Source organism: Phasianus colchicus, chromosome 19 (genome assembly GCF_987193195.1).
Source record: "Phasianus colchicus chromosome 19, bPhaCol1.hap1.1, whole genome shotgun sequence".
Classification (NCBI taxonomy): Eukaryota; Metazoa; Chordata; class Aves; order Galliformes; family Phasianidae; genus Phasianus; species Phasianus colchicus.
In genome coordinates, this window is record NC_143454.1 from 8028821 (window position 1) to 8043895 (window position 15075).

At 41.4% G+C, this 15075-nt stretch overlaps 1 protein-coding gene across 2 annotated transcripts in view; it reads left to right on the forward strand.

Annotated features, from left to right (window-relative positions):
- The first annotated feature begins 1486 nt into the window (after window positions 1–1486).
- Window positions 1487–15075, forward strand: part of GPR107 (G protein-coupled receptor 107) — a 34123-nt gene continuing 20534 nt past the window's right edge. Inside the window, exons 1-13 of one of the 2 annotated variants that reach the window (XM_031601717.2) lie at window positions 1487–1655; window positions 6192–6317; window positions 6801–6851; window positions 7073–7161; window positions 7307–7473; window positions 8013–8047; window positions 8245–8301; window positions 8798–8908; window positions 10095–10228; window positions 11097–11172; window positions 12152–12225; window positions 12778–12895; window positions 13862–13992. In XM_031601717.2, coding sequence (XP_031457577.1) covers window positions 1557–1655; window positions 6192–6317; window positions 6801–6851; window positions 7073–7161; window positions 7307–7473; window positions 8013–8047; window positions 8245–8301; window positions 8798–8908; window positions 10095–10228; window positions 11097–11172; window positions 12152–12225; window positions 12778–12895; window positions 13862–13992 — 1268 coding nt within the window. In that variant the 5' untranslated portion in view covers window positions 1487–1556. Of the gene's footprint in view, window positions 1661–6191; window positions 6318–6800; window positions 6852–7072; window positions 7162–7306; window positions 7474–8012; window positions 8048–8244; window positions 8302–8797; window positions 8909–10094; window positions 10229–11096; window positions 11173–12151; window positions 12226–12777; window positions 12896–13861; window positions 13993–15075 lie in introns of both variants that reach the window. The other variant, XM_031601718.2, reaches the window with a different exon arrangement.

Genomic DNA, 15075 nt, shown 5'->3' on the forward strand with positions numbered 1-15075 from the left:
GTTGTGATTTAGTCACCACGATATCCTGAGAGCTGGCAGAGAGTTACATCGAGGAGAAATATTCAGTCAATTTCAGTTTGTGACATAAAATTCCCTGAGTGCTATTAGGAAATACCTTCTGATAGGAGAGGCTGATGGGCTGAACCAGGGCCTGGAATTATACAGGAAAGCTTCATGCTTTTTGGCCACTGAAGTAGTCACAGAGAGCAGAGCAAGGCACAAAGCCTGTGCTGCAGCTGTGGCTGCAAACAACCACTTCTCATCAGCCTCTAGGTTTCCTAGGGAGGTCTGAGCACAGGATGATGGTAGTTACAACACTAAAAATATGGATTTGGAGAAAAGAAGGTGGACCAGAACTATGCTTTGGTTCTCTGATGTTGTCCCATAGCTTTCCCATAGCTGGCAGGCTGTAGCACCACGAAGCCTGATGCTGAAGGGACATCTAGCGGCTCAACCGATTACCACCTAGAAAAAGAACAATCGAAGCTTGTTTATCAGCCTTCCAGGTATTTTCTGGTATCTTTGGTGGCGTTGAAAGACCTGTGTTTATTTTATTGCCTAAGAGAATGAGAGAAAGAAGGGGAGATGAAATAGGATGTAATGTGTAGAGTAACACCCGAATCACTGCTGAACAAAGATGGGACGTTCCACATAAGTGTTATAACAAGGGTCAGGATTTTTTCTCTGCTCGGCTGTTCCATTGCATGCCTGGCTCAGGAAAGCTGCACGGCTGGCACCACGTGCTCTGGAAGGAAAAACATGGAGCGATGAGAGCTGACAGAACGCAGGAGCTGCGTTTTATCACGTTGCTAAGGCAGATCACATCTTTCAGACATGGTTTTAGCCGTGGGTAAGTCTGAAGGCTGCCTTCATTGTCCCTTGGCAGGCTGTCTGCTCCTCGTGTAACTCTGAGCAACGCAGACCAGACTGAAGCCAAGTCTGGGCTGCGTGTAGCTTCAATTGGGACCAGGGCGATCAAATAGCTCAGTAGTTCCTAAGCTACTCCACTAAGGAAGCAGAAAGCCTTCTGTTACATATAGAGAGATGTTTAAAACGAACTACCGAGCCCAGAGCTCAGCAGAAGCACCCAGCAGGTCGGACTGCGCGCTGCTCCATTATTACCTAATTTACACAATGCAAGGCAGAGCAATACAGAAACCAGTAGGAGTTTTCCCCTGGCTGCACTAAGAACAAAACCATTCAGATCTGTTATCTGGATACAGGCATATTCCCGTAAATTCTGTGCTTATATCTGTTACTGTGATTCAGAGCATTCCTCACACCAGATCCCAAGCCCAAATAATTTCTTTAAACAAAAACCAAACAAGAAAAACAACTTCAAAACGCTGCCATCGCGCCGCAGGCACGAAGCCCGAACCAAGCTAAGTGCAGGGCGGGCCGGGGGACGTCACGTGGGCAGCAGGCGCGGCTGGGGACACGTGCGGGCATCTCGGGGTGTGTCCGTGAAGCTACGCCCACCCCGAGTCACGTGACCTTCCCAGCGCACCCCGCTCCCGGAAGTGCCGCGGGAACAGGATGCTGATGTTGGAGTAAACATGGCGGCCCGCGGCCTTCCCGCCGCTCTTCCTGTGGCGGTGCTGGCGTTGCTGTGCGCGGGTCCGGCCGGAGCCCGCGTCCATCACCTCACCCTCAAAGTAAGGTCTGCGCCGTGGCGTCCTTTCGGCTCGGTTCCGAGTGGGGTGAGGGGAGCGGTGGGCCCGGTCTGATCCCGTTCTCCTCAGGCCGGGAGTCTTCTCCTCACCCCGGCCCTGTCCCGCTGCCTGGCCCGGCTCTCCCGCTGTGTTTTGGCCTGCTGGGGCCCGGGTTGGCTTTGCTTTTGTTCCCCGTCCGTCCGGGCTGTGGGTCGGGCTGTGGATGCGGGCCCGGTGTGCGCTGGGAGCTCCCTCTGACTCGCTGTTAATCCGCGTTCTGTTTGTTCTTCCCTTCCTATCTCCTGTCGTTCTACTCTGAAGACTGTGGTGCTGCTTTATTCCTCTTACCGATGCGCGTTCTTCGCGTTTATCAAGTGATTGGTAGAGGCAGAAGAAGGAAGGGGTGCTGACCGCTCTCTACTTCAGCTTAATGGACTTAAGGTTGCACATTTTGAACGATACCGTTGTGGTTTTGTAGCCATGTTTGAGAACAGCTCGTTACTGGCAGGCTGTGGTGGGAGCTGCAGCCTCAGCAGTGCTGCTGGGCTCGTGAGAAGGCTGTCCTGGGGTTTTGCTGCAGGAGAACAGCAGTGTGGGGAGCATACCAGAATATTACAGTAACATCCTTTATGTCCTTAATTAAGAGGCCCTTCATTCCTTCCTCATTCACAGGGAGTTTTCCTGTCTTTGTAGTAGTCTAAAATGCAATGGAATGAACGTTGTTCTGCCTCAGGAAAAGTTAACGTTCTCTTCAAATAACTAATTAGGAAACTTCTATTGGTTTGCTGTTTGGAAGACTTCCTGTCTGATAGTTGGATGCTGGAAGTTTATACTGAGCTGCTATTTCTGTTACATAGTAAACTTTTGAGCTGGTTTCAAGCATACCTTCTCAGGAGCAAACATTGCTGTTTATAGTTCCTCTTTCAGGCTGAGGGAGCTGGGCTTGTTCAGCCTGGAGAAAAGAAGGCTGTGGGGTGAATCATTGCAGCCTTCAGTACCTAAAGGGAGCCTCCAAACAGGAGGGGAATCAATTCTTTGAAAGGGTAGATAACAGCAGGACAAGGGGAAATGGTTTTAAGTTGAGGGAGGGAAGATTTAGGCTGGGTGTCAGGGGGAAGTTCTTTACAGAGAGAGTGGTGAGGTGCTGGAACAGCTGCCCAGAGCGGCTGTGGATGCCCCATCCATCCCTGGAGGTGTTCAGGGCCAGGTTGGATGGGGCACTGAGCAGCCTGGGCTGGTATGAAATGTGGAGGTTGGTGGCCCTGCGTGTGGTGGGGGGTTGGAGATTCATGATCCTTGAGGTCCCTTCCAACCCTGGCCATTCTATGATTCTTATTCAGGCATTTTTAAACTGCAAGGATATAAAATGCTTGATTTTAAAATATATTTTATTATTGCAATCAAAGTGAAGTACGATCATAGCTGAGTAGTATGACTTTCATGTAAGTTGCAACACTGACCAGTCAAACACCAAGGGAAACAGAAGTGCTTTCGTGCCTTTGTGCACCTGTGTAAACGTGAGCTTCATTGTTGGAGTGCAGTCTCTTCGTTTGTGGTTTTACAGCACTTCAAGTAAACATCCGGTTCTCTAACGATGGCCCTTCACAATGAACGGCCCTTCTGGTGTTGGTGATGTTGGCAATGTGTGCTCTGAGGCTGTGCTGACTTAGAAGTATGGGCATATTAGGTATGGGCTTCCTCAAACAAGCTGCTGTTGCCTAAGTTAGAAAAGCTTTCTTCTGGCTTGGTAACTAATGTGCTGAAGTGAAGCTTTTCTGTTTTTCTGTGTCTTGAGTAAAAATAGCTTTTTATCTTTATGGAAATGTACAAAGTGAACTATTTCTCTTGTTTCTGAAGATGAATTTGTTTGAATCTTTCTGCTAGGATAACATCACCAAAGATGAGTTTCTTTCTTGGCAACACTCGTTATTAGCTTTGTTAAATGAATATGGTAACTTCTAAATAAAACCAGAAAACACTTGGAAAAGTTTTAGAAAATGTATGGAAACAATTCTTCGAGATTTCCACAATGAGGTGGGAACGTTTCTGGTTACCAAAACTATGGTTAAGGTTGTTTTTGGAAGTGTGTTTTGTTTTCCCCAGTCTCAGCAAATGAAAGCTGTGTTACTGCAGCCTTGTGCTTTGCACAGTGCAGTGGCAAACTGCTTCAGAGAATGGGGAAGTTTGTGTAGCTGCGGCCTTTGTCATGCACACAGTTAAGCTTAATGCTGGTGAGCTGCTGAAATTAAGAAGCATCTAGAGATTTAACAAGAGGAGCCATCCAGCCAACGGTGCTACGTAGCCAGTCGTGGTGGTGCTTTCTGATTAGAGTTATCTTTGCCATGCAGTGGTTTCCAAAAGGGAAGCAAAACCCCCTCCTATGTAACGACGTTGTCTGAATTTCAACTTCGTGTTAAACTTGTATGTGGGAGATGTTAATTTCCAGTGGTTGTTTCTGTCCATGAATCCTTTTTATCTTGTTAAGACTTGGATTTCAGTTGCATAAGTTGAGAAGACCTTTCAAAACAACTTAGTCTTGTACAAATTACTGGGCTTACACAAATAATACAAGTCATGCCATGTAAGGGTCAGTGCCCTCAGTTGACATTTTCTCTGTGCTAATAGCATCATCCCAATTACATTTTGAGTAAATTGTTAAATAATAATTTGTGGATTCTGAGCTACAGGATCTTGGATGACACTTATTTTAGTCATGTTCGGACGGTGCAGGGTGTTTGTTTAGTGTAGGATTCCTTTGTACTGATTCACACCTTTGTTATAAAGACACAATCTTAGGTTTCTGTAGTCAGAAATCGAGAGATTATAAACAAAAGCCTTATTTTTCCGACCTGTTAAAACTAGGGTGGAAGGTGAGACAGCTATTGATAAGCCTGCAACTTTAAGCTGTCAATATGTGGAGCAGGGGATGCTCTCGGGGGATGTGCTGTTGCTTCTTCAGATCGTGTAAAGCTGAAGGATTTGTGAACTAAATCTGTAAACTCTAAGCACTCAAAGCTGATGTAAAACCAGGGAGGAAAGTGCATGTTGTGTGTTAATTATCATTTGTTGATGGGCAGCATATTGGTGAACTGCTGGAACAAATGAACTTAAATTGAACTGCTTGCAAGAAGTTTGAATTAAGCAGCTGTTTCTCATTGTATTTACAGCATGCAGAAAGCCTTGTGGTTGGGTGATGCTCTTTTTCCCTCTTTGCCCTGCCCCTGCCACCCACACAAATGATTATCCCTCCAGAAGTGCTTAATACCATACCAGGTGTACAGCTAAAAAAGCTACTCTTAACCTGCTGGCTGAGAAATTACATTGAAAGCTCTGTGAAATTAACCAGATGGACTAATTGCCTCAAGAATGTAAGTGACCTACAGCATGGAGATAGCACAGCTATAGCACTCTGTTAAACAAGGCATCTGCTGCAAGCCATGTGTTGCTGACATTCTTTCCCTCTTCTGAGCAGTAGGGGAACCATCTGGTTATTTGCCAGGTTAACCTGATTCTATTAGGGTGATCTCTTTTCCCTGCTAGATTGCAGGTTGGCTGTGTCAGGATTTATGTCCTGCTGTTAAGCTGAGTGGTATTTGTGTAAGGAAAGTCTTATGTAGAGATATCAAATTAATATTTGGTTTCAAGGGGGAGAGATAATTACACTTTAAATTTGCTTCTTAATTTTAGTTGTTCTGTTCTTATTTTCCTCCCAGTTAAAGATTCTGTAGGATTTGAGGGTTTGATTCCATACCTATTCTATGATTTTTGAATACAAAGTTTTAGGGATATGACCTTTCCTTGTCTGATATGTTGGTGTGTAACTTTTACTGTTTTTCGTGTGTGGTCCTTCATGATCTCCTTATGGGGAGGACAATAAAAAAGCCAAGTGTACTTGAATTGTTTTCAACTGAGCTGGTTATGAGAAACTATCCATTCATGCAGTTTCTTTGCCAGTCTGAGAGGAGATGAGTTATTCTGCAACTAAGATGAGGGGCAGAAGACAGGAGTGGAATTCCTGGTAGGAAACCCAAGTGATTCTGTTTGATCTCATTATTCCTACCGGACATTAATGATTCTTAAGTCTTGAGGCCTTGCATCTTAGGTAAGAGCACCATAACTAGCTATTTCCTCTTCAGTCTCTTGCAGTGTAGGGGCTAGGACTCATATTTTTCTTAATTTTTTTTTTTAGTAGCGATACTTCATTTAATCAGCAGTCCCAGAAATTGAATTTCCTCCAGGCTTTTTTCTTGCATCTTTCTCAGGAGTATAGTCAAGTGATAAGCATTGACACATTTGTTTGAAGCTCATGTTAAGGTTGTTGGAAGAGCTGATTGATTCCAGTGAAATAATTGGCTATAACTGAAGGTGTCCTAAAGAAATTTGCCTTGGTATGATCAGATAAATGTTCTGCGTGAACACTGGAGTGCCAACCTCGGTCACCCTATTTCCTCTTTTGTTGCTCCTGCAGGTGGCTGTGTGTTTAACTCAGCCAAAACAGTGACACTGTATGAGATTTGTAAACTCTTTTCTTTCTCATAGGATGATGTGAGGCAGAAAGTGCACCTGAATACATTTGGCTTCTTCAAGAATGGTTTCATGAAAGTCAATGTGAGCAGCCTTTCACTGAAGCCACCTGTGGATGCTGATGACAAGAGCAGCTCATCAGTAAGTTACTTCACATCCAGTCACTGCATTAAGCTTCCTGGGAAATTACCCTTGCAGTGGGTTTTTTAAACCTGTTTGAAGTGTCGTATAATGAGTAGTGCTGATTGCATCCTTCCCCTTGTGAGCAACTTGTGGGGATACATGGCCTACAAGACTCGTCCTCAAGTGTTATTCATTCTGCTTTAAGAACTAATTTTAAATTATCAGATTCTCTGCTGAACTTGTGTGTTTGCATATATCTATTTTGTGTGTGAAATAGAATAATTGTGTTGGAAGAGACCTACAAAGATCCTACATATAATATATCGGAATGATTTGCTGTATAACTAGATAATAGCAAAAGAAAATCTGGATTCAGCCTTAAATATAGCACAGTTTATTTAAGAAATACCATTTTTGACTGATTTTCATCATGACTTGGCTTCTCATCCAGGGGTGGCTGAGATGTTTTAATTTGACAGATTCTTGTTAACTGTCTCATAGGTGGGGTTCAGTCTGGATCGAACAAGGAATGATGGGTTCTCCACTTATCTGGTAAGAGATGCGGAATTTCTTTTCTATGCTAGGGACACATCATTGTGTACTTCCAGGAGGAGCTGGAAGGAAGGAAGAGCCATTAGATATGGGCAGGTTGTTATGGATAATCCAGTTTTGCATCTTACTGGACTAAAATTAGTTACCTGCACCTGGGGGAGAACATGTCCATTTCTTATTAACAGAAAGGTACTTTGAGGATGTTTTGCTTTCATTGCCAGGATGAAGAAGTGGATTACTGTATTTTGAATAAGAAACCTGAGCAAGGTGTTTCTGTTGTAATCTTACTTCTGGACTTCAAAAACGATGTGTGAGTAAATAGAATTCTTTTGAAATGGCTATTGGCATATTTTGATAAGTTAATTTTTCCTTTCTGATCATATGTAAGTCATGACAGCCTCTTTAGGAATATTGATTGGCTTAATTTTGTACTAAAAAAAAAATTGTTTCCTCAGTGTGAAGGTACGGTTCTCTGCAGAAGCTTCTCACCTGCTGCCTAGAATTTCATTTGTGTCTGAAGAAAATGCCACTGCCTTGATTACCAAGCCACCAAATTCTTCTGAAGATAAAAGCGATTCCAATAAAAGTCCGACAGAGACTAACAAAAATACAGATGGCAAAGGTGAGCCTTGCTAAACCTGACTGCATGTGCTTTCATTGCTGATTTCTGGTCAGTGTGCATCCAATTGTGTTGTGCTTGCATTCCAGGCATCCCCTTGGGCTAGAATTTACACAGCCTTGTAAAAATAGAGCATGCATCTTTATTTTGCTCAGTTGTTTGAACAAGTCAGGGTATGAGGCTGGATAACACTAGACCTGTTGATGAATGGTCTTCAGTTTTGTTGTTTCTTGCAGTAGCATAGCATGAACATTGACAGTGTGCTGACATGCAAAAGCTAAAAATAAAATTTAAGTTTTGAACTTTTACTATCTTAACATTTGATGATGCATTCAGAATAAATGGATATAGAGAGAAGAGTCCTGGGATAGCAGGGCAGAGGTTGGGGAGAAATCTGTTATTGATTATCTTGGAAACTGCCACGTGGATTAGCATAAGAACATTTGAGTAAGGAACAGGCAATGTGTAAAAGGTGGTAGTCTATGAGGATGTCTGTATGCAAACACTCTGAATATCCCATTAATATTTATTTCTATTTCTAGATACGAAGTCCAAACGAAGTACAACATCCTCTCAGGTAAGAAACTATCTGCTGATCTCATTCAGAAAGAATGTGGGGGAGCATTCCAATACAGGTATGCCAAGAAAGTTGAGAGAAGTGTTTCATTGCTCTTAGCCTCCCCATAAACTTATAAAATTAGTTCTGATTGTTTGGATGATGTAACCAGATGTAGGTACCTGCTTTGAAATCTGTGTTTATTTTCTTCTTTCCAGAACATAGTAGAACAAGAGCATCCTGTTCACAATGACAAAGGAACTATCTCATTCCAGGTAGGGCTTCTGCCATTGTCTAGTCCTAATATGTTCAGACAATTCCTTTGTTTCAGCACACCGATTCTCTTGTGGTTGTTGGTTCCTATAAAATGTTTGAAATTGTCATGTGATACAGTACAGATTTATATAGCTATGAAAATGTGTGTGGTTGGGATAGGAGCAGAGCAGCTACTTTTTATTTGGGCAAGCATGATCAAAATTCTGTGGTTCGTCACATTAGATAGAGGACAGTTGTTGCTATCTTTTCTCTGCTGTGAAATAATTTTAGCACTGATGCCTGAAGGTCTTGGGTTTTTAGAGTGCACAGTCATAGTGTGTCTCTATCTTGTATGTCGTTGAGATTTCCCTGTGTGCAGGTATCTTCAAAACAGTGTATTTGCTGAGAGGAAACAGCTGACCTGATTTTTTCTAGCTCCAGTGGGGATAGCTTCTTTACAGTGCAGCCTGGTTGTTGAATGAAAATGATGTTGACTTACCTATTCCTTGTTTTCAGTTTTTCTTTAACATCAGTTCTGATAACCAAGAAGGTCTCTACAGCCTGTATTTCCATAAATGTATTGGCAGTGATGGGAAACCTCGTGATCAGCAGCTATTTAGTCTTGATGTGAGTATAGCTCCTTAAGTGCAATTAACTCATTTGCTTTATCTAAAATATACAACTTTCAGTTATAGCTTATATACCACATGTGCTTGGTATACAAGTGTATGTATGGGGTGGGAAGTGATTCAGAGCTGTGCATTTAATCTCCGTAGTGCCATTTCTGAAGGCAGCAACTACAGTAAGAAGAATTAAAATACAACTTCTAGGGAAATGTTTGGAAACATGAAGGCTACATGTGGGCTTCAGTGTACTCAGTTGTGACTGGTACTGTAACGAAGTGAGAGCTTAAACAGCTCATGTCTGGCTGCTGTCAAAAATCTTTTCTTTACACAATTTCAGATATTAAGACTTGTTGCAATTTAAATTGTTGGTATTTATGAATTTTCAGGGCTTTTTTTTTTCTGGCCAGAATCACGATGCATTTTTACAGTGCTGAGTGAATATTCCTAAGGGTAATATTTTATAGCACGTTTCCTATCTCTTTTAACATCCAGGGGTTCAGTTCTGTGCTGTTGAGCCAGGGGTATAATAGAACAGCTCAGGCTGTGGATGTAGTTCTGAAAATGTTTTGAAACTCTTGAGGATGAAGAGCTGATTCTGTAGAGGTCACTCTGAAAGTGATGCCTCCTATTTGTTTCCATGGAAATGACAACAGGTACAAGGAGCACAATAACACTGCTTGATAAAGCAATTTCTTAGCTACAAAACACTGTTTTTCAACATAGTCACTACCATTAGCTATGCATTTTTGCCAGCACCCACCGCCTTACTGTGCTGATATCCACTGTTTGGTATCCATAAATGTTCAGCAGGTGTTGATGAACATCAGTAGTTGCAATTTTTTCCATATCAAGGAATTCAGTGGCATGCGTTTGCTTCATGTGCACTTCTGTGTCAGACACCATTTGTCAGACTGCCCCTTCTGCTGTTGTCTGTCATACAGCAGCAAAATGCAATGGGATACTGGTGGGAAGGTTCATCCTCTGCATATGACCAGCATTCACCTCATGTCATGGACCAACGTACTAAAATAGGAGGCATCACTTTTGGAGTAGCCCTTGTATTTTTTTCTTTGAGTCTTGTAATATTACCTCTCCTGAAAGACTAATTGTAATTGGGAGAGTCTTTGCATGAGTGCTTTAGCCACATGTTTTTTCAACTGTCCTCATAACATACCATTAATATTCAGATAGAAATTACGGAGAAGAACCCTGAAAGTTACCTCTCAGCAGGTGAGATCCCGCTGCCAAAACTTTACATTTCCATGGCACTCTTCTTTTTCCTGTCTGGCACTGTGTGGATCCACATACTTCGTAAACGCCGGTAAGCAAACAAGTTTTGTTTCAGTGACAAGTATGGACTTAGCTTGTTTGATGTGTTTTTTTCCACTTATTATGCCCAGTTCAGATTTAATCACTTAAAACTCTAACTCTGGCAAAATATTCTATGCTTAATGTATCTTCTAGTTTAAAACCAAGTACTTTCATCAGTGCCACTGTTGCAGACCATTGTTGTAAAGTTGTTAAGAGATTGTATGTAGTGTATGTCTTATAGATACGTTGTGGCAGAAATTTAAACAAGAGGTTCCTGTAGTTGGAAAAAGGAGAATGCTGTTTGAAAGTAAATTAAAAGAAAAAAAGGTTCAATTTTCTTTGTGTGGGGAATGGCAGACAATAATTTTGATTATAGTCAAAAGCAATAGGAATTACTAATTAAAAGCCATGCTTCTTGGTAGTCAGTTAACGTGGCATCAGAAGCCAGGAGCAGCTTAAACCCTTGTACTTAGTTTGAAGTTCACGTGGTGATCTGATTGTTTGGTAATCTGAAGTTCTTTTGGTGGTCTCATTATTTAGTGAAGTTCATCTGGTGATGTGATATAGTGACTTGGGGTTGGGCTGGGTGATATCTGTTTGAGTAGTGGTTAGTAATTATCTGACTGTTATGATCTGTACATGCAAGATGTCCCTGTGAATTGCTGTCTTCCAACCCAAGGATTAAAAAAGTAGTAGAATGCAGTTAAAATATTGTTCAGCATGCTGTAAAAGTTTGGACTGCAGCATTAAGAGAATGACTTTATGTTAATAGTCAGCTCTATCTGGGAGATAACGTTTGACATTTATAGATGAAGAAATATCCTTGCAGAAACAAAAACTTAACTGCTGGCTTTTAACTGATACTTTTTTCTTCCCAGAAATGATGTCTTTAAGATTCACTGGCTAATGGCAGCCCTCCCTTTCACAAAATCGCTGTCCTTAGTCTTCCATGCAGTACGTATAGATTCTCTGCCTTAAGCTGTTCAGCTGGGAATTAGAAATATGAGATCCAGGGTATGCTGTTAGAGGAATTTGTGTTGAGGGGGGAGAAGAGTAGGAGGGAAGGGGGAGAGAAGTGTCTTTCAAATTGAAATGTTGGTACTGAACTGCAGCTGTGTGGTGGAGGAGATTCAATTTTCATCAGCAAATTGTGACTTTAAATACAATTGGGAACATGGCCTGATGTGGGGAAGCAGCAAGCATGTATGTGAGGCTTGAATGAGTTCCATGAATTCTGATGTCTCAGCCATCTGAGGCTGGCCTGGAAGCTTGAGCAATGGTACTGCTCCAGCAATATGGCTTACAATAAATGTTAATGAATGGGAACCTTGATGTTTGTAGAATTGAGAGGTGCTGCTTTAGCTGGCACAGTGTGCTGTACCATAGCAAACATAATATTATAAGCTTTAACGCATTCATTACATGAAGTCTCTATTGTATTGTCTTGACTTTGCCTTTCCACTGTAAGATATCATTAATGAAGGTAATGACAAGCATTTAATCCTCCTGTTTGTGCCAGTTTTGATCTTCTCCATCAAGTTCATGCTAGGATAACACCTACAAAAACCTGGAATCAGCAGGTTTGAATGTGATTTCCAATGAAAGTAAAACTAAAAAGTGTCTAGTTCCCTAATACAACTGAACTTGAACAATGGCGATAGAAATGCAGTTGTTTGACTGTAGTTAGACGTGAAGGCTGTGTAGGAAGACTGTAGGTTGTGTAAAGTATATTCACTAATGCTTAGGGAACAGTGAATGGGGATGACCTTGATGACAATAAATAATACTAAAATGTTGGGAGCAAGCTTTATCTAAATTATGAGTTTGTATACACTGAAAATGAAACTTGAGATGCCTTTTAAAGCAGACCTGTTTTATGGCCATGGGTGGGGTGATGAAAGTCTTATAAAGTATCATTGTTTTCTGCTTTCAGATCGACTACCACTACATCTCTTCTCAGGGATTTCCTATTGAAGGCTGGGCTGTTGTCTATTACATCACTCACCTGTAAGTATATCGGAAGATTTGGTAAATTAAGTGGTGAAAATGAATTCCCCTTCTCTCCCAGGAAACCTGGGAATTGCTAATTCTTGATGCTGAGCTCTGAGTGACAAGACAGCAGTGAGCCCAGTATAAAGGGGAAAACTGCTTGCAGAGGACAGCTGCAGAGAATTGGTACTTATGTGGGCGGAGGAGTAGAAGGAAAAGAAATGCTTTGCTCTTCTTTGTTCATGTTAATATTCAAGTATCTAATTTGCTTTTGGTGTGAATAGTAAGAGGATGCAGCTGCCAGTGTTTTCTCCTGTTCATGGTGGTAAATGGATGATTCCCCCAGGAAAAGATTGCATATATTGGTGGCTGTGAATGAAGGGTAATGTTGCTGTGTAATGCATGGTTGTAAGCAAGGCATCTGTTTGCTGATGTAGGATAAGCATTTGCTAGAGTTATGAATAGCAAGGCTATTTATTTGGGTTTGTGGCTTTACTGACTGTAGAAGAGATGACCTGGGCTGAAGAGGAAGTATAAAATATCTTCTTGCATTATCTGCTTCTCTTTCAGATTTAAGGGTGCTCTTCTATTCATCACTATTGCCCTCATTGGAACAGGCTGGGCTTTCATTAAACACATCCTTTCAGATAAAGACAAAAAAATTTTCATGATTGTCATCCCGCTTCAGGTGAGGACTGAGCTGTGTCAATACTTACTGTATTTTGGGAGAGCAGCTTGTGGAAACTGTAACAGGCTGTGAATCCTACACAGAATATAAATTACTGCTTGTATACGCCTGTGAGCTGAGTTATGATTTCTTTGAAGCTGTTAAAGGGACAGAAGTTATGTAATTTTCCCAACTTTTCTCTTTATATCAAGTATTAGATAATGGTTATCAAATAATATCAGCAAGCAAACAAGTAACTGTAATGTAGGTTTAGTCATGCTGGGACAAACTTGGGCTGCAAAGCAATATTAAATTACCAAACACAGAAATTAGATGAAAGTTATCACTTCTCAGAAGTTTGCTGGAGTGGGCTTAAGGAAAGGGGAGCACTGAAATTTATGTGGTCCCTTGGGTCTGATCTCTCTCTCTCCAGTATGTTCAAAGCAATTGGTGTTTGTCTCCTGAAGTAAATAGGATGGCAGCATTTCTATTTGCTGTTGTAGATAGAAAACGGCCTTTCAGCTTTTGGGGATGTGATCTGTTGCCCAGCTGCAAAATGTACTTTCTGAGGTTCTTTTAGAACTTGGGTATGGAGTACAAAATGTTGTGAATGACCAGTTTGAATTACTGGCTAGATTTAGAATAACATGGTTAGGCTATTTGCTATCTGTGTGCAGAGTGCTGTTTTGTATTTGCAATCAATTTTTATTCTGTTGTCTTTACTGAAACCATAGGTTCAGCATAGTATGCAACAAAAAGGTCACCTTCTGAATGTCAGCAGAAATGCATTCCAATCAATTATATTTCTGTAGATCCTGTGCAGGTCTTTTGAATGTGTGATTTTTGACATAGATCTGCAGGAGAAAAATTGAAGTTATTGAATGGGTTCTTTCTGCAACTGTAGGATAGCTTTTGCTGAATTTGCAGCCCACATCTAATCTAATCTTGGAAAGCTTCTGAAACCATTACCCACCTTTCGTCCTGTAGGTGCTAGCAAATGTGGCATACATTATTATAGAGTCAACAGAAGAGGGAACAACTGAATATGGACTATGGAAAGAAATCCTTTTCCTGGTAGACTTGCTGTGTTGTGGTGCCATCTTATTTCCAGTGGTATGGTGAGTTGTTGTGTGTGATCATTTCTGAGTACTGATGCCCTGAGCTGTTTCTCAACTAATGTGTATTGATGTTACAGGTTAAGAGGCTGCTGAAGCAGAGAAGTAAATGTCTGTCCTTTAAGTCAAGTCGTCTTTTAGTTTCTTAAACTGTATCAGTCTTAGCACTTCAGTATTGTGGAAGATGCTTGCTTTAGAAATGTTCAAGTGGGGGGCATTTTAAAAGCATGGCCAGGACAGTGCAAACAGACTGTAGATGTCTTTGAAACTTAAAATATTTCTGAAGTGCTGATTCTCTTATGCTGAAAAATGGGGTTTTGTTAGTGACTGGGGATGGAAAGCAGGCTGCTAAATTCAAAACCAATGGTGTTGTCTGAGGTCAAAGCTTCTTTCAGCCAGAGTAGCACTGCATATTTACTTGGCTGTTTAGAAGAAATAATCCCACAGGGAGCATTTCCCTGCCCTTCCTTCCACTCTACTTGGCATTGAAAAATGTTGGTTATGTAAAACTCAACCAAGACACAGATAATTCAGATAAATGCTATTGTTGCTGCTTGCCAGTTAGGCAGAACATTTATATTCTAAATTCATTTTAGTCTTAATTGAAAAAACAGCTGCATCTAAAGGAGGATTTGAAGGAGCTTCTGGCTTCTCAGTTTTAAACACAGAATATTCTAATTTTTTTCAAGTATCTCCAGCATTTTTCCTGAAATGCAGAAGTATGTCTGTCTAGTAAACATGTCTTCACTCCATAGTGTGCAGCTCTTGAGTGTTTTGGAAAAGTATTTCATAATGTGTGTTACTTTGTGGATGCAAGTAAGCTCCACTGTGGCTTGCTAGGGTGTGTTTCAGCTGCACTTATCTTCCCAGATCTGTGTAAGGACCAAACCCAACAGCCTTAGTGGCCTTGTGCCAATGCAAGTGAATGTCTTCCAAGAAATTTGCACAGCCCACTTGACACTCCCCCACTCCAGTCAAAATGCTGCAGCTCTTCTGAGGATGACAGCATTTGGGTGTGGTAAATAAAACTACAGGAATACTAACTTTCATTACAGAGATTCTGATTACCTATGGTTAAGGAAACTT